The sequence below is a fragment of the Mauremys reevesii genome, linkage group 11 (genome assembly GCF_016161935.1).
Source record: "Mauremys reevesii isolate NIE-2019 linkage group 11, ASM1616193v1, whole genome shotgun sequence".
NCBI lineage: Eukaryota > Metazoa > Chordata > Testudines > Geoemydidae > Mauremys > Mauremys reevesii.
In genome coordinates, this window is record NC_052633.1 from 4,215,008 (window position 1) to 4,233,732 (window position 18,725).

Below are 18,725 nucleotides of genomic sequence, written 5' to 3' on the forward strand. Positions count from 1 at the left end.
ATGTAGGGCTCTTATTACTTATCTAAATCATTGCAGTCACTGGTAAGCGTGTGGTGAAATTCACCCCTGTGCAGAGGGTCACCATCCCTTCGGAGCGCCACATAGGGCTTATGTGAGAATGAAGTGCTACACAGACCTTGTGTCTGAGACTCAGGATGTTTTCTTAGGACCCAGTCCTGTGCTGGGGTATGTAGGCCACTCCACATCCATACCCAGGAGTAAGCAACTTGCATACCACTGTTGGTGAGCGTTACTGGGTGGTGCAATGGAACAGCTGCTATTCCACATGCTGCACCTGGTAGCACAGGACTCGTTCAGTCACAGGTAGTCCTTACATAAATAAAAATGGCATGCTGGGTAAGGAAAGGGGATACAATGAAAAGCTCTGCAGATTTAGCAGATGGGTGACCTCCTGCTGCTTTGAAAACAAGTAGCCACACAACCTCCACCTCCCACCCGGGGCCCTGCAGCTGCAGGCTTGGCAATCTGTCCCCAGAAGCACTGCGGGAGAAGTTCCCAAGTACTTATGATATTGTTAAGGGGTGATGGATTTAGCTGGTGTATTTGGCTGGTTTCCAATTAACCAAATGCTGGGAAGGAAACTTCCCATGTGGAACCACTGAAGGCCAAATGTCAAAGAAATGTACCTTGACAAACTTCTCAGCATGTGCCAGCCCTTTACTACTAGCCGCAGATCCGGAGAGAGGGAGGACCCAGTCTTAGGTCTCATGACTGGAGCAAAATATTCCACATGCAGCGTAAGAAAGAATGGCACATCTCACACTACCTCTCTAATCCCAGACATGGCCAGACATGGACACACACAGAGTCCATTTAATTAGTGCACTGACAAATGACACACGTTTCATTGGGGAAGTTACCACCTTAGCTTCACCACAGGTTTCACAGATTTCAAGGCCAGAAGAGACTATTAGGATCATCTAGTCTCACCTTCTGCATAACACAAGCCAAAATGATTTTAGCCAGTAATTCTTGCCTCAAGCCTACAGCATGGGCAAAGGGCCAGACTTCACCACTATGTACAACATACTTCTTGTATGTGTTAGTAAGCACCAGAGATCAGAGAAAGTTCTTGATAAGGCCCTTAACTGGCACACTTCCATCGCAAGGTTCTTTGCGTCACCCACTGAACCTGGAGCACGTATGAATATCGGTCAGTGATAACAACATGCTAGGAATTTATAAAGCAAGCACAATGAAATTATGATCCCATTATCCTCACTAGACCTAAAGGAAACACACAACTTGTTCAAGATAACAGAGGATGAATTTGCCATAGTGTAAGATGATAGGAGGCAAAATAGAGCTTATTTCATTTGTTGGCAAACATGCTACATATTAATGGAAAGGGAAATTAGCAAGTTCTCTGGGGACAGTGAAGTCCGTTTACTAGACCAGCTGTAAATACAATGAACACTTACAGGTGGTCCTGGGTATCCGATCTCTCCTTTTGGACCTGGTGGCCCAGGATCTCCTACACCTGCCTAGGAAACAGTAGAATAAAGATCACCAATCCACATTCGATATGTTTGAACACAAGACTAGGAGAATGTCCCGAATGCTCTTCAAGGTGAACAGAGTCCTATGTACATAGGTGCTAATGAGTTAGGAGCTTTGTAAGGGACAGTCCCACTAAAAAATAGGTGTCGGAAATACAACCAGTGTAATCTCCCATGGTGGATTATTTTTCAGAATAAAGGTACTAATATAAAGAAGTGGCTTCCTGAGGAATAACTTTGTCCAGTTGACTACAAGTGCTACATACAGCACAGCAATATGTCTGTGCTCTAACTGAAAATCCAGACATGAGTAGCCAGCCAGAAAGCTCGGTACATGCTCACGGTGAGAGGAATCCTCCTCCCTCACCCGTGGAACCAATGTGCAGCGGTTTCTTCAGACCAGTGACTGCATTAATCTACCTGTGGCAGGTAAATCCCCTCCCCCCCAGGCAGAATGGGACTCTCTGAGCAGGGCTGCATGCTCCAGTGTAACGAAGAACAAAATCTGGCCCAACCGATCACTCTCCCAAAGCTGCAGCCTAGCAATCCCAGTCACTGGTAGCGGGAGAACCCTCAGAATAGCCCGAATGACCATTGCGCAGAACTCACAAAGCCCTGGAGCTGAGCAGGCTTTCACTCCATTCTCGCATAAAGGAACTGCATGAGAAACTGTGTCGTGGTAAAACTTACCCTGCGCCCTTTGAATCCTTTAGGGCCAGGCCCTCCAGGGCCACCTTTAGGTCCAAATGGTCCCTGTTTAGAAAACAGCATAAACAGGAGTTGTAGCGGCAGACAGCATAAAGCAGAAATTTGCTACGCTCGCAGAATATGAAGGGAAGTTACATAAGCTCAGTGGTACCTTTGGCCCTGGGTATCCTGGGAATCCTGTTTCACCCTGTAATAACAGAAAAGTTTTTTTAAAAAATTAATCTTGCTTTTGAAGACAGGCCCAAATCAAATGTACGAAGGAAAAGAACCGGTGGAGGAAAAGTGACTGAAACTGCAGACTCGTAACATTGGTACGATCGAGAGAGAATAAATGGCAGCTGGTTTAAAAATCTGATTGTTATTGGACTGTTAATATCAAACAAGACTGAAATGACAGCCGATGCTGCTATATCAGTTGGCAGGACAAGTTCCACTGAGGAGCTAACAAGCACAAAGACACCCAAAGAAGTGGGTATTCACCCACGAAAGCTCATGCTGCAAAACATCTGTTAGTCTATAAGGTGCCACAGGATTCTTTGCTGCTTCTACAGAACCAGACTAACACGGCTACCCCTCTGATACCCAACACATATGAGGGCGCAGGGTTTTGGCCGGCATCTTGTTGTGATTCAATAATCAGACACACTAGAACAGATCCTTGTTCCTATGCACAAACCCACTGACTTCAACTAGATACCCCCAGGTACCATGCATGTGGATTCAATTGGAGGCTGGAGGTCCTTGTTACCTCCAGGGTTTGGGTTGTTTTTTAAGGTCCTTGAAGCGATACTGTTAGACACGTCATGGTTGTGCTTACTTTTTTGCCTATAGATCCTGGCCTGCCGACTTCATCTCGCCCATCTTCTCCCTAAAGTTGACAAAGATGAAAGCATTAATATGTAACACATGTGCTAGGATTATTGGTGCAATGTAAGAGTCACAAAAATCTATTTAGTCAAGAGCCAAAGTCCATAGGAGTCAATGGAAAGAGGCTTTTGAATCAGGCCTTTTAGAATTAGTTACTTAGAGAGAAGTAAAAACAAAGATATAAAATTAAAAACAGGCTTGGTGTATATGCACTCTCGGCGAAATCTGGCCCCCTTGAAGTTGATGGGAATTTAGCTATTGACTTCAGTGGCACTAGGATTTTACCCTGTTTGTATATTATGTTGCTCAGAAGAAACCAGAAGTCTCTCTGAACCAGTATATTGGATAGCTATTCTATTCCTAGAGGAACCATAAAGTCAATGGAAATTTTGCCACTGCCTTCAACGGGAACAGGATTGAGAACCACTTCCCTGATCTCACCAATACTTAGGCATATGCTTAACTTTACATAAGTGCTGATCCTGCAATCCAGGTGAGTTTGTTCCTCCTTATTTTAGACAATCAACCATCTCTCCTATGGCCCAATCCTACATGGCGTAAGGAGTGTCAGGTCCTATGAGATGACTCTTACAGTTGACTTTTACGACTGCAATATGTAATAAGCTGAGAATCATAGGAACTATGGTGACTGCTAAGTAGGGTATCCATCTAGGCCCTGTGCAATGGGCCAGAAAGAGACCTAGCTACCACTTCAGGGCAACAGGGTGAATTTTACCCATAGCGCTGATAATATTTCTTGCACTGGTCTATACACCTGTTCTTGCTCATTGTGAAGAATTTTTAGGTTTAAGGAACAGATAGTAAGAGGCAAAAAAAAATAAAAATCACCTAATAGTATCCCCTCAGCTAATATAAAGACTCCTCCGGAGAGTGATTGCAATGTAAAAAAGTGCTCACATGAGAGTAAAACTATGATGTATATTTCTTCTTTACATGTCACCATATAAGATACAAGGACCATAGACAGGACAATTAAACTAAATTTTCTGCTTTGATGGAATTTTGCACATTTATACCAGAATGGGATTTAGCCCAGCATCCTTTAGCGGGGCACATGACAATGCTTACGGTCTCTCCTCGAGGCCCAGGAAATCCAGCTTGTCCTTTTGTTCCAAGATCACCAGGTTCACCCTGAAAAAGGGAGTATTCATTTAAGCCCCTATCTCTCTGCTTATGCATTGATTCTTTGCTACAAATGCATCTGTAACGGTCCCTGACAAGCAGAAATGCACGGCCATGTTTACACAACTGAAAATGTGTGGCTAAAGCAGAAGCACTCTTGACCGTTTTGCTTGATCCAGTGATTTCAGAAATGGTGTAATACACAGAAGCTGCAGTAATAAGTGCCACCATTTGTCTTTTGTGAGCATATCAACACTAAAGGCAAAATACAACGGGCCAGATGTTTTCCTGATCCAACTCCACGGCGAAGTTACAACAGCAGGTTTGGTGGCCCGGTGGCTATATGTGAAGAGGGCATAACAGTGATAAAGATCACGAAGAAAAGGATTGGATCATCTTCTGGTGCAAATCAGCAAAGTCAATCAAGCGACACCAATTTCCACCAGCTGAGGATCTGGCCCAGAATATTATGAATCTCAAAGTTGTTCTTATTTTAATAAATGTGCCTTCTAGTTCAATGACATAGGATTCCAGTAAAGCAGCCAGTGGCTTAGCCTTTAGCCTGCTTTGTTCCACTCTATGCAAACTCTTGAAGATGATAAATCACAACTTTGCTTGAACATGTTGATTGCCAGTATGTTTAAAAAAAGAGATTAAACTCACATTCAGCAGCTTTTCATGATTATTTTAGGCATCGATGCTCAATATTAATGCTCAACGTACCTTTTGTCCTAAGGGACCAATCCTGCCCCGATCCCCAGGTGGTCCGGCAGCACCACCACCCCCCTACAATAGAAAGAAAAGAGCTGAAATTTTGCAACGTTTCAATAAAGCTCAGTAAATTGAAATTAAATATTGGGGCCTAGCTCCATAGCTCATTTATTAATAACGTGTGGATCAGCCACAGCAAACAATGAAAAGGTTTTGCCCAACAGTGGAAACCACCTATTAGCTATTAAGACTGAGATCCATCAAAGCTGCTTAGGGGTTCAGAGGCCCAGTTCCCATTGATTTTAATGGGAAATGAGTGGAAAAATTGAATTGGTGGCATTGTTAATATCAATCTACATTGTCTGTGGACTAAATGCATTTTAATTCCTCAGTAACTCTTTCTTCCTTCCCCCTATCCCCCTGCCTTAAAGACTTAGGCACCTTGACCACAGAAGTAGGGGGCTGGAAGTCAAGCACTCCAATCACTAGGCCACCTGGCCCTCCAAGCCCCCTCTTACAGGGACTTTGCCTGTAAAAAAATTGGAACTTGGTCAGGATTTGATCCAATGAATTTCACATTCATGTTCATGTTTAAACCAGTAGTTTGGGGAACCTTACCATGAGCTTCAAATCAAATTATTTTTGCAAGGCACGTGGTACTGGGGAGAAAGACAAATAATTGGAGATATACCAATCTCCTAGAACTGGAAGGGACCTTGAAAGGTAATTGAGCCCAGCCCCCTGCCTTCACTAGCAGGACCAATTTTTGCCCCAGATCCCTAAGTGGCCCCCTCAAGGATTGAACTCACAACCCTGGGTTTAGCAGGCCAATGCTCAAACCACTGAAAGTCCCACTGAAATCAATGGAAAGATTCTCAATGACTTCATTAGTAAGCTTCTTCTGGTCCCCCAGAATGAGAAGAACAAGAAATATTTACCCTTGGGCCAGGAATGCCTTGCTCGCCTCTTAGGCCTGGAGTTCCAAGCTGACCAGGAGGACCCTGCATACGGAAAAGATAGATACTATATAAGATATAAAAGATTAAAGGGCTGAGATAACATTGTTAAAATGAGACTAAGAGGAAGAACCAAAGCTACGAGGCTAAAAGACAATTTTGAAAACCGTGGGACCAGTTCCAATGTTTTATGATGTGACCAACACACCATAAATATAATGAGTGACTCATGTCAGCCACAGTGCAAACCACAGATCATAGTCACCATGTTGTAATATTCAGAAGCAGTTATGGACAAGGTCTCAAAGATGTTTACACAGAACAAGCCTAAGCTGAAGCATATTGCAGCAGCAAGTTAAAGGAAGTAACATAGCAAAGGAAAACATATTTAGCTGTTTAGGAATGGCCTGTGAAACTTACTAACCTGTGGCCCTCTTGTACCCTGTTCTCCCACGGTTCCTGGTAGACCCGGCGCGCCTTTGGCACCCTTAAAATACAACACAATGCAGATTAGAACAGGGCAGGGCTGGGGTCGCAAACAATTTTCAGCGAGTCACAACTAGCCTCCCTTTCTTTACGGCTAGATGGGAGGGGAGTTATGAGGTTTTTTCTCATGTAACCTGAGGTCACAGTACAGCAACGGTTGGAAATCACAGACGTAGAGTCATTTCACGCTCCTGCTAGCTTGCCTTCTGCTTTAGCAAGAACAATGGCTCTGTGTATTCAAAGGCCTAGTTACACTGTTCTGGTGATGTAAAGAGGCCTTAGTATAAATGAGAATCAGGCACAATGAAAATGAACCCTTTAAGGCCAGTAAACCATGTGCCTTAAGGGGTTCATTTCTCCTACTGATTCATATGTGTTTAAGTCCCATTAGCATTAGTGACACTGACTTATAAACTCAAAGGCTGATCATGCAGTCCTTACTCAGATAAACCTTGCAACGAAAGCACTGGCATGAGATCTGCAGGGCTGGATTCACACAGCATAGTACAATTGATTTGTAGACCTAAGGCCAGAAGGGACCTTTCGCTCATCTGGTCTGACCTCCTGTCTAACACAGGCCAGATGATTTCACCCCAGTTATCATAGATTATTAGGGTTGGAAGGGACCTCAGGAGATCATCTAGTCCAACCCCCTGTGTGACGTTATGAGTATAATATAATATCTCATTGAAAGGTGACAGGGCCAGAAAGAGTTAATTAACTCATAGACAGACCTGACCCATGGGCGAACCTTGAGGACTGGTTAGGAAGATATGTAAATGAATAGAGCTTTGAAATGCAAGTCTGCATTGTTAGAGGTAGAAGGGTAGACGTTTGCTCAGGTCTTGTGATGTAAGCAAACAAGTCTTGTCTATTGCTATAGTTTTAATTCAAAGATCAAAAAGGGAATATTAACATTTATGATGATACTTGAGTGAAAAAGTATTATTGTCTATGTGTCTCTTTGAAGGTTGTGCTAACATGTATCTGAACTGTTTAATGGATAAATTACTCTGTGCTAATTGCCAGGATATTTGGGAGAAGGAGTTAAGCCTATTGTTTTCTCAGGCCGAAAGGCTGCTGGAAATGTATAAGAAGCCTGGGACACGATCCTTCTTCATCTCAGATCTGCTTTGGGTTTCAAGAGGGGGAAACCTTAAGCCATAAGGATTGAGATCCCCAGTCATTGACTGGAGCCACCCTGAATATGGAAATTGGACTATAACCTATGGACTATTTCTAAAAGGAGTTTTGGCAACTGCAAGCTCATCTCTACTGTGTATCTGAACCTCAAGAATTGAATTCAAGTCTGTCTATATATTGATCTTTTAACCAACACTCTCTCTCTTTTCTTTTTTAATAAATTTTAGCTTAGTTAATAAGAATTGGCTATAGCGTGTATTTTGGGTAAGATCTAAATTATAATTGGACCTGGGTATGTGGCTGATCCTTTGGGATTGGAAGAACCTTTTCTTTCATATGATGAAGTAAAATTTTCAGGAATCATCATAATATCTGACAGGTGTGTCTGGACGGAGGCCTGAGGCTGGGTACTTTAAGGGAACTGAGTGGTTTGGACTTCTAAGTGACCAGTGAGGTACTAGAGAAGCTGTTTTGTAAATCTAAGTATTGAAATAGCCACCAGTGTTTGTCTGCCCTGTTTGGTTTGCAGTTCACCCTGATTGAGTGACCTCAGCTGTCTCCCACAGGCAGCACTGTCACACCCTGCTCAAAGCAGGACCAATCCCCAAATGGCCCCCTCAAGGCTTGAACTTATAACCCTAGGTTTAGCAGGCCAATGCTCAAACCACTGAGCTATCCCTCCCTCCATTGTAGGGTTAGCATTGAATGACCTGAGCACTCTGAACTCCCATTGCTTCACTGGAAGTTGAGGGCACTCGCAGTTTCTTAGGAGGGACTCAGCATCTTGTAGGACAGAGGACACAACGCAGTGCAGTACAGACCAGACAGTGCCAAAATTAATTTGTTATACACATGGTCACATATTAAATAAATAACTGCACGACATTCTTATTAAGCACACGAGATCAGGAACCCAGGCCACTAGATTGTTGATTCCCAACACATTATTTTTTCCTACGTTAAAAGTAGTCAACATGCTTTTGAACAAAGTAAGATGTACCGAAACACCCAAAGAAGGGCCAGACTGGATTCAAAGAAGCAGGAAAATAGCACTTTCCAGGAAGAGAGTTGCAGAATCAAGACCACTCTGAGTGTTCAGTAGTCAATATTGAAATCTGAGCTGTGTTACTTAATGATGATTGGACACACATGTCATGTGGACTTGTTTCTGCTTTATAGTTTGTTGAGTGTAATTGTGAGGCTCAAGTTTCCAATATGAATACTCATGCTGAGAAATTCAACATCCGAATTGCACAGTCACTTAAAATTTTCCCTTTCCATGAACATTCGGCTAATACATGCGTTCACAATAGTAACAAATGCAGACAGGAGTGAGACTGTGGAGCTGAAATCAATTTCGTTATTCTATTCAAGCAATGAATCCTGGGAAATTTTGTCAAGTATTCTCTCAGCTCGTTTCAGTCTCCTCCAATTGCTCACTGCCTCCTCCTTTACTTTCAGAACACATGACTGGAGGTGAAGTTAACGCTGGGGTTTGTTTCTTGCTCTATTTAAAATGAGATTGCTCCTTGGCCTCCCACTTGTTGTGCCTGGACGGAAAGAGAGAGTAGAGTGGGCCTGCACTTCGCAGAGGTGGAGTCTAATTTCACAGGAGGGGAAGGAGCTGAGAAATGTGAGGAAGGAGGTAAGTTTGGAGAAGATGTGGAAGAAAAGAAGAGAAAAACAAAATCCAGATCTGCTTCCAGCACTACTGTGCAAGTCACTTTCAACTCTCTGTCTGGAACACATCAACTCTGTACCACTTACACGGTCTGCAATGCAAACCGGCCGCCTGTGCAACATTGCCAGGTTTTATGGTTACCACGCAACACACTGGACACTTACTTTGACTCCTGGGAGCCCTCTTCTTCCGAAATTCCCCTGTGAATCAATAAATTGCAACAAAACATGTTATGCAAAGCAACTGAATCTAATACTCACAGCTTGTGGTCTGCGCTGATTCCTTTAACCATGTGCTTATGTACGCAGCATGGAAGCAACAGAGCAGAAGAGAAAGGTGTCTCCAAAGGGCTCTGGCTTGCCAGCTGAAATAGCAACGACTTCCTTTTGGGCCTTATTCTGCTGTCTTTCACACCAATGTCAACACCACAGGCATCACCAGAGTTCCTCCAGTGGCAGGAGATCAGAGTCTGACCTTAAAACTCTGGGAAAAGGGTGGAAAAGCACGAGGCCTTTTCCTCTTGAGGTTTGTTTGGTATTTTTTTAGTTGCCTCTTAGAGTTGTAAGGAGAATATGAAGTAAGGCACAGAACGAAGCAAGTTCGTTCTGTGAACAAGATTCCTCAGACGTGACCTGGGTTTACCCCAGCTGAGGACCTGGCTCTAAATATTCCCAACTGTAATATCGGCAAAGAAAATACATGAAATACACACTTGTGAATCGGAAGAGGCACATTCACTATAGCACGTGTCCTGAGGGCTATAGCAGACCCTATATCAAATGAGGCTGGGTACATCTTGGTTACACTTTCAGGGCTCAGTTTGGATCCCAAACATACAAATAAGCATCCCCATACCTCTTGAAAGCTCCACTAAAGCATCTAAAGAGAGGTTGCAATTTTCTGCAGAGACGCACAAATGCACATTGTGATATATGAGATTAGAATGGAGCCCAGAGGGTTCAGAGAAGTGTCCTGGTTCCGTGACTCAATATGGCCGTTTCAAAAAGGAATTCACTGCTATGAACATGAATCATGTCAAATATACCAGGTGCTCTGATGCAAACTACGAGCTAATAACACCACTCTGTCCCCTGCAACAATATTCTTTCGGGTATATCATGCCATTAGGGCATAGCCCTGAGCTGTGAATTTGGGGAGAGATTTAATTTAATCTGCTCTCACACTGGTGTTACCTCCCAGATCTTCTCTAGAGGGTAACCGAGAGCAGAAGCAGGCCTCTGTTTTGAGATCTGTATGGCACATTCTGCACTCGATGTCCACTCAGCAGTGCCATCAAGTTCTGACATACATGTTGTAGATCCAAGACACACACACACCTGGCACGTGTCAAGTTGACTTTGTTTCACAATTAGGTAATGATTTTTTTTGTTCTGATAGTCAACATGCAAAGAGAAGTAAAATTTTACCTATCAAAAGCAGAGAGAGATCTAATCTGCAACATTATTATCCAACTTCCCCACAGTTTGGGATGTTCAGATTGGTGGATTTGAATTGGGACCATGTCTAATAAAAATACAAGCCTAATTCTGTAAAATAACTGCACTCTTTAAATATTATGTCTAAGTTCCCTCTATACAAATTTAAAAAATGTATGTTTCAATCCTGAAATCTCTACTCAGTCCCTACTTAGGCAAAATTCCCACTGAGTTGGCAGTTTAGGAGTTTTGATTCATTAAGTACAGAAAAGACAGCAGAATATGGCTTGTCGTGGTTAAGCAGCACTGGTTGAAGTGACAGACCAATGCCTTTTTCATTTAGGTTCCATCGGGTGTACTTTTACACCCTTTTTACACTTTTACTTTTTTTATTGACCCTTCAAGATCCTTTTCATAGCACCAGATACTTCCTTGAGAGGGAGGGGATGTCTACAACACCAGGATAACTAAGGATACTCACGTCATTTCCAACTCCACCAGGGGAACCCGGCACTCCATCTGGTCCAGGTTCTCCCTATGGTAAATGAAAGACTGAGATGAGAATCCTGAGATTTACTAGTAAGCAGAACACGGTTTAGCTCTCAAAAATTAAACATTCATGCCAGCTCTATTAGTGACGGATCCAAAGTCCTTCAAAGTCGATGGAAAATCTTTCTATTGACTCCAGTGGGCTTTGGATCAGGCCCTTCACATACACCTTAGAGTCAGTCAAAACTCAGAATTCCCATTCTATAGGAAATTCCAGTATTTCAAAAAAGAATAATTAATCTCTTGCTCAACACAATTTTTGGAAAAAAAATCATTTCAGGTTAATTGAATGCTTCATTCCAATCTTGGAGTTTTAAAAAAAATCGATATTTAAAATGATAATATATATTATATTATAATTCATTTTTATTAAGGTATATTCCAGGGGTTCTCAGACTTTTGTACTGGTGACCCCTTTCACATACCAAGCCTCTGAGTGTGACCTCCCCTTATACATTAAAAATACTTTTTTATATATTTAACACCATTATAAATGCTGAAAACAAACCAGGGTTTGGGGTGGAGGCTGACAGCTCGCGACTCCCTGAGGGGTCCCGACCTGCAGTTTGAGAACCCCTGGTATATTCCAATGTATAATAATATGGAAAAAAAAACATTTCTCAGTGAAGAGTAGCGTCAAAATGAAATTGTAACCGTCTGCTCCAATAAAGCTTCATTTCAAATGGTTTTAAATAAATTTTGCTAAAAGTGACATGGTCCCACAGAAAGTTTCAATTTCAACAAAATGCCATTTTTCAGTGGAAAAATATGCCCTCTGAAAAATTCTGACCAGCTCTCCTAAATCTAAACATTGTTTGCCATGTCCTATTTTCCTGCTTTATTTGTTCTAACCTACTTAAAAAACAATCTCAATACTTTACCATTGGTCCAGTTTCACCATTTGGGCCTCGGCGTCCCCGTTGTGTGTTGTTGGCTCCACGCTCACCCTGAAAGCAGCAGAAGCAATGAAAAACACCGGTGTAAGTGGGGCACTGAGGCAGACATCACACGCTGTAAAATAGTCCATCATATTTTAACATCCATGTTTCATTTTTTAACATAAATAGATCACAATGGTTGCCTGGGACATGAGACATATTGTAAGAGTGGAATAAGAATGGGGAAAGGATTTCGTATAACGAAACCATGTTTCCAATAAGTAAACGAATGGCCAGTTTAACATAAGTAGGGTGACCAGATGTCCCATTTTTAAAGGGACAGTCCCATTTTTTAGGACTTTGTCTTATATAGGCACCTATTAATCCCCACCCCCTGTCCCGTTTTTTCACAGTTGCTATCTGGTCACCCTAAACATAAGTCAATATCAAGAGGTAAGTGCTAGCCACATGTTGATTCTGCCCAGGCAGCAACTACATTGGGGTTTTCCTTTGCCCACACAGTAACTTAGATAATAGGTATGATTCAATATAATAGTTCCTTCATATGGCAACTACTTTACCACCTTCACAGTACGTCTAGATCCTGTGAAGCTATTTAGATGACTCTTCTCATCAGCCATGTAATACAGACTGGCTCGTGTGTGCTTCTTATATTGTTCTGATTTGTTTCATCTCAGCCTCATATTTTTAGACTGCACCTTTGGGTTTCAAAACAGGAAGGTTTCTCATATTTAACTACAAGGCAACCTGTAATGTTTACTTGCACATCTTATTGAGCAGCCATCCTCGGTAGGTTCAATGGGTCACATTCTGGCAGGCATCTGGAAACAGGCATATTACTGACATGTATTTGGCAACGGCAATTTCACGTGTGCCTGTCCTCTGGAAGTGGGGTAACAGCACAGACAGCTCTTGTCCATTCTGTCCCTTACTGAGGGCCTCTTTGTACATTCCTAACACAGCCCTGGCCAGCTCCTCAACTGGTGACTCGAGTGGAGCTACAAGGCATCAAGGATCTAGTCCCCAATCAGCTGGAGTTCTGGGTACAGCAGAATGAAGAACCATCTTTGTAGGCTAATCCGTGCCGAGGGCAGAGTGGGGAGGCCTGGCCAGTGTAAATCCTTGCAAAGGCTAAAGTATAATTACCGGATCACCTCGAAGCCCTTGGTCACCTCGTATTCCTTTGGCTCCTTTAACGCCTTTCTCGCCCTTTCAGGAGATATACAGAAAATTAGAAACACCACAGAACGGGCTCACACGCCTGCCTATATGGGGTAGATTTACTCAGCACATCAACTGTGATCCTCCTCTGCTCTCTCAGGCGAAACTCCCGTAAGGATGAAGTGAGGAATGCAGGCTCAAGCTGAGCCATGTGAATTTGACTCATGGAATAAAACTGATCACTGCTGGTGAGAGTCCCTTTGGCTCTGGATTTGTCCACTGCTATTGGCTTTGGTACAAGTCTTAATGAATAAAAAGTATTCAGCCACTCATAAGAAAGGGAGCATATTGGTTTTGATCCTTAGCTACGCACACAGCAGCCCTGCAGCTGTTATAGCTGGTCATGGGAGGATTTCCCCAGTGTAGGAGGTTCCCCTGCTGCTGTACAGGTGATATAGTGGCTCCTATGCTCTCCAACTCCCTGCTGAGATAAGAAATGTGGCAGGAGAAAGGGGACGTGCCCAGGGCTTCCTTCTGCCCCAGCAATCCCTAGCTGGTATAACAATCCCTTGAGACTGCAGGGAGCTGATATAATTTAGAGCAGCCTGAAGGCTGCTTTTATACCACGGGACCAGACTGTTGCACGTCCAGCCCCGGATGAGAAGAGCGGAAAAGTGGCTTAAACCCATCCCCTCCCAAGTTGTGTGGTGTGTCCCTCCACCCCAGCCAAGGACCAGAGTCACTGAGTGTAATCGTTCCGGAACAGCGAATATAATAAAACATACCCTTCTGCCGGCATTGCCTCGCTCCCCAGACGTGCCTGGTAGGCCTCTCTCCCCCTGCCAAAGACACATGCGTTAGAAGAATTTCTGCTGCTTTAGGGGCAATAGTACCCCGGCAGCTCATTAAGAGAGAACTCATTAAAATGACTTACGTCTTCTCCATCTATGCCGTCCAGGCCAATTTCTCCCAGTTCGCCCTACAGAATAAAAGAAGCATGGTACAAATGATTAAATGCGCACACAGGTGAAGAGAGGAAATATTTCACACATGCAGGCACTGCCCGACATTGTCGTTATGTTTGTAACACGTTCACTTACCTTTTCTCCTGGGAATCCGCGGGAACCCTGAAGATAACAGAAAATAGACAGTTACTCTCCCCTAGAGACTTCCCACAGAGATCTGCAGCTGGGGAGAGATGGGGCAGTCAAACCAGCATCATAAACCTCCCCCAGTCAAAGTGAGAAGGGGAGGCAGCCAGGTTATCTGCATCCTTAGAGCCTTTCAGCTGGCATCAGTGGGAGCTGGACAGTGCTTAATTTGTGCCAGGGATTGGCAGCTCAGAGCCCCGGCACCTCTGGGATTTGCAGCTCAGAGCCTCAGCACCTCTGGGCCTGTCAGTTCAGAGCCTTGGCACCTCTGGGCCTGTCAGTTCAGAGCCCCGGCACCTCTGGGCCTGGCAGTTCAGAGCCCCGGCACCCCTGGGTCTGGCAGTTCAGAGCCCCGGCACCTCTGGGCCTGGCAGCTCTGAGCCTCGGGCACCTCTGGGATTGGCAGCTCACAGCCCCGGCACCTCTGGGCCTGGCAGTTCAGAGCCCCGGCACCTCTGGGCCTGGCAGTTCAGAGCCTCGGGCACCTCTGGGCCCGGCAGTTCAGAGCCCCGGCACCTCTGGGCCTGGCAGTTCAGAGCCCCGGCACCTCTGGGCCTGGCAGTTCAGAGCCCCGGCACCTCTGGGCTTGCCACATCAGTTATGAAAGTAAACAAATTTCTTGAGCCCTGGCACCTAATTACTTGAGTCCTGGCAGCTCTTTCTTTACAAATTAAGCACCGGAGCTGGACTGTGCGCTAAATCAGCTGATAAACATGAAGAGTTTGGAAAAATCTGCTATGGGAGCCAGCAGCCCTATTTAGTCAAACAGCTGTTTTCTAAGGAACTTTTCCAAGTGTGAGGAGAGCTGAGGACAGACTGAGCCCAAAGTGAGAGGCAAGATGTAGCTGAATCGCCCTGGGAGGGGATTTTACAAGCCTCTCTCACTGCAGCTTTTGACTGCGCGCTCCCTTCCACCCAGCAGCTCCCCTGACCAGCAAGGAATGGGGGGGAAGGGGGGGAGAGGAGACCACTTTCCAACCCCTCCCCACACTCATTCACCACAGGCAGTATCTGGAGAACAGGGGTTGGAATCCCCACCGGACCCAAGATCTGGGTAGGTTTTAGTCTAGCAGGGACTTTGGAGTGCGGCTTTTACTGCCCTTTACTCATCTGACTTTGCCGAGTAAGACAAGGGCACAATCTAGCCCACACAGTGGCCTTCAGAAATTGGGCCCCCTCCCCCATTCTCATGCCACATCACAAAGTAATGTCTATTTTAGCCAGTGGCCTCAATACATAGTTTACTCCTTAAACAAATCCCCTTCTCCTCAACCTAATGACCTCATGCCTGATCCCTTTTCTGAGCCACAATAAATCTATATCCAAGGGGTGTTCCGGACTGGATATTTTTCTAAGAGAAACATTCTAGCTCACCCACAAGATATGGGTTTGACACAGGAATCCCTGGGAGAAATTCTCTGGCATGTGGCAGAATGGTCCCTTCTGGCCTCAGAGTCTATGAATATTTATAATAAAAATTGCACATCCCCCCAAGTTCTTGTTTTTCCTTGTCCCCTTTTCTGAGCCATTATTTAATACATCCATCTAAAGCGATAGTCATCTTCTCACTTTGCTCTCTGTTCCCCATTGCAGTTTCCCTCCCCCACACAATCCCAGCCCTGAGCCAACATTCACACATGTTGATGGTGTCAAGAAAATCAGTCTCCTCTCTTCTCTCTCCCCTGTGGTCCAGCTGCAAAGGCTCCCAATGATAATGTTATTTTGTCTGCAGACAGTGTGATATTGGGTGTAAGCGCTTTGCATGGTACTGTTCCTTCACATTACAGTGCTATGAACTACAGCTACTGTGACGTATGCGGAAGGCACCATATTTCTGTCTAAGTTTTGCATAAGATCTTAGATCTTTCTTAATTTTGCATAAGATCCTCAGCTGCGGGAAAAAGCTGTAATGCAGCTACACTGATTGACACCCACTTAGGATCTGGCTGTATTCTCTAGAGCTTCATTAAAAACATACCTTAATTCCTCTCTGACCGGGACATCCTTGGAATCCTTGAGTTCCATTGACACCTGCGGGACCCCGTTCACCCTATTGTAGGAATGAAGCAATTAGTAACGGTCTACAATACACCCTACTCACCCTAACTTTGTGTATTTGCATGCTTGGATTGTGGTTTTACTGTACCAGAAACTGAATATGCATATAAGGGCTGGGCATATTTCCATGATAAAATCTAACAGTACTTTCCAGAGGTCAGTAACTGACAGGGGCAGGCAGCTGCAGTGTGAGTTTCCTCACGGCATCCTGCCAAAGACCTTGGTCACGACATGTGGGGGCCATCCCTCATTTTAGGAAGCAATTGAAAGAGAATATCTTCTTGTTAAATTGTCTCTAGGAGGTTCTCCTAAAAGCAAATGCATTCTGGATGGGTCAGTAATGAGATCCTGCCCTTAACTATTCAGACACAACTCCCATGGTACACAGTATCTGAGAGCAGAATTTGGCTTCTCTCTATGATGTTGCTGGATGGATGAGAAAAGCCAGCCATTTGGTCTCCAGCTCACCATCTGGTGCTGTGCATCACGGAGTGTTTGTTTATTTCTTAGTTTATGTAGGACTTCCAGGGCCGGCTCCAGGCCCCGGCATGCCAAGCGCGTGCTAGGGGCGGCATGCCACGGGGGGCGCTCTGCTGGTCACCGGGAGGGCAGCAGGCGGCTCCAGTGGCCTCCCGCAGGCATGCCTGCAGATGCTCCACCGGAGCCATGGGACCAGCAGACCCTCCACAGGCACGCCTGCAGGAGGTCCACCGGAGCCGCGGGACCGGCGACCGCCAGAGCACCCCCCGCGGTGTGCCGCCGTGCTTGGGGCGGCAAAATTGCTAGAGCCACCCCTGAGGACTTCATGGTGAAGTATCGGTTCAGAGGCAATGATGCTAATTAGAAATTAAAGTCATGGGACTCATTGTCTTCACCATCACTGTTACTGTCTGATATCCCAGAGGTTGGACTGAAAAGGGCAGCACAATCACTCCACCTTTCTTTTAGTCCATATCCATTACTTTGGGGTACTCCACTATCTTCACACAGGCAGCATGTTTGCTCTGTTTGTTTGGCTCCCTGTGTAACTCAGGTGCAGCCAAAGCTTCTCTGCCCTGAGTAAGGGGTGGCGAAGAGGTGTGTGCTCCGCCCTCGGAGTAGCCCAGAGACTGAAAGACACACCCTTCCCCAGCTCCCCCTTGCTTCTAACACCGTTTCAGGCCAGTAACTAGTGGGGGCTGGAAGCAGGGCACCTCCCACTCCCTGCCCCACGTACACAGGAGGGGATGTTGGGCACGAAGTACCCACCACCCGCCACAGCCGGAAACAATCTGAGCAGGGCCAAGTGCCCCCTTCATTCCCCTCTGAGACAATATAGCTGTAGGCAGTTACTTACAGGTCCACCTTCGTCGCCTGGATAGCCTCTGTAGCCGTTCTCACCCGGAACACCCTAAAACACAAGGCATATCAGTCGATTTTTCACATAATATCTGAGGTTTCCTTGCTACAATCCATGCTCCCCCTTTAAGCCCCTGTTCAAAATATCCCTGGATTTAATACAGAGCAGACGCGTGGATCGTATAACCTATAAAGAAACTAGTTAAATTAAATAATCTGATTATGACTTCCACAGACTTTCAAGCTGTGCAGCTAACTAGTCTATGCAACCACGTTTTCTATCACTATGATTCTTCATTTTCCCGACATCGTCCCATCCGATTGCTACACCGACCGGTTGTGTCCTGTTTTAAATTAGATTGTAAATGCTCTGGGGCAGGCTCTGTCTCCTGCTGTGTTTGTACAGGACCCGGCACAGTCAGGTTCTGACCCTGACTGGAGACACTAGATGGAACTGTATGAAGAAGAAATTCTGAATGAATCCCATTACTATGTAACGTGAAGCCCCACAGTTTCATTAGTGTTGCTTTAGATGATTGTCTCCTCCTGAATTGTAATTTTAAAACAAGCAAATCTAAAAACTAAAAAAGTGCCATTTTGCAGCTCAGAACCTTTTTTTATTTAAACTAAAAAGTGCTTTTAAAATAATAATGTGGGAACTTGTGCCTTATAATAATATATGGGGATATAGCAATCTCCTAGAACTGGAAGGGACCTTGCAAGGTCATTGAGTCCAGCCCCCTGCCTTTACAAGTAGTGATTTTGAGCCAGATCACTAAGTAGCCCCCTCAAGGATTGAACTCTTAACCCTGGGTTTAGCAGGTTAATGCTCAAACCACTGAGCTATCCCTCCTACCTTTCTAGCTAGGCATGTAGGATGCTGAAGTGAGTGAGTGCTACATTTATATTTCTTTATTG

At 44.7% G+C, this 18,725-nt stretch overlaps 1 protein-coding gene across 7 annotated transcripts in view; it reads right to left on the reverse strand.

Moving 5' to 3' along the window:
* Positions 1-18,725, reverse strand: part of COL6A3 (collagen type VI alpha 3 chain) — a 113,651-nt gene that overhangs the window by 36,102 nt on the left and 58,824 nt on the right. For all 7 annotated transcript variants that reach the window (XM_039494305.1, XM_039494307.1, XM_039494304.1 and 4 more), the window contains 17 exons: positions 17,806-17,859; positions 16,390-16,461; positions 14,361-14,387; positions 14,195-14,239; positions 14,046-14,099; positions 13,246-13,308; positions 12,082-12,147; positions 11,133-11,186; positions 9,380-9,415; positions 6,330-6,392; positions 5,888-5,950; positions 4,962-5,024; positions 4,185-4,247; positions 3,046-3,096; positions 2,380-2,415; positions 2,211-2,273; positions 1,443-1,505 (listed from right to left, as the gene is read on the reverse strand). In XM_039494305.1, the coding sequence (XP_039350239.1) occupies positions 1,443-1,505; positions 2,211-2,273; positions 2,380-2,415; positions 3,046-3,096; positions 4,185-4,247; positions 4,962-5,024; positions 5,888-5,950; positions 6,330-6,392; positions 9,380-9,415; positions 11,133-11,186; positions 12,082-12,147; positions 13,246-13,308; positions 14,046-14,099; positions 14,195-14,239; positions 14,361-14,387; positions 16,390-16,461; positions 17,806-17,859 (936 nt within the window). The remainder of the gene's footprint in view (positions 1-1,442; positions 1,506-2,210; positions 2,274-2,379; positions 2,416-3,045; positions 3,097-4,184; positions 4,248-4,961; positions 5,025-5,887; positions 5,951-6,329; positions 6,393-9,379; positions 9,416-11,132; positions 11,187-12,081; positions 12,148-13,245; positions 13,309-14,045; positions 14,100-14,194; positions 14,240-14,360; positions 14,388-16,389; positions 16,462-17,805; positions 17,860-18,725) is intronic.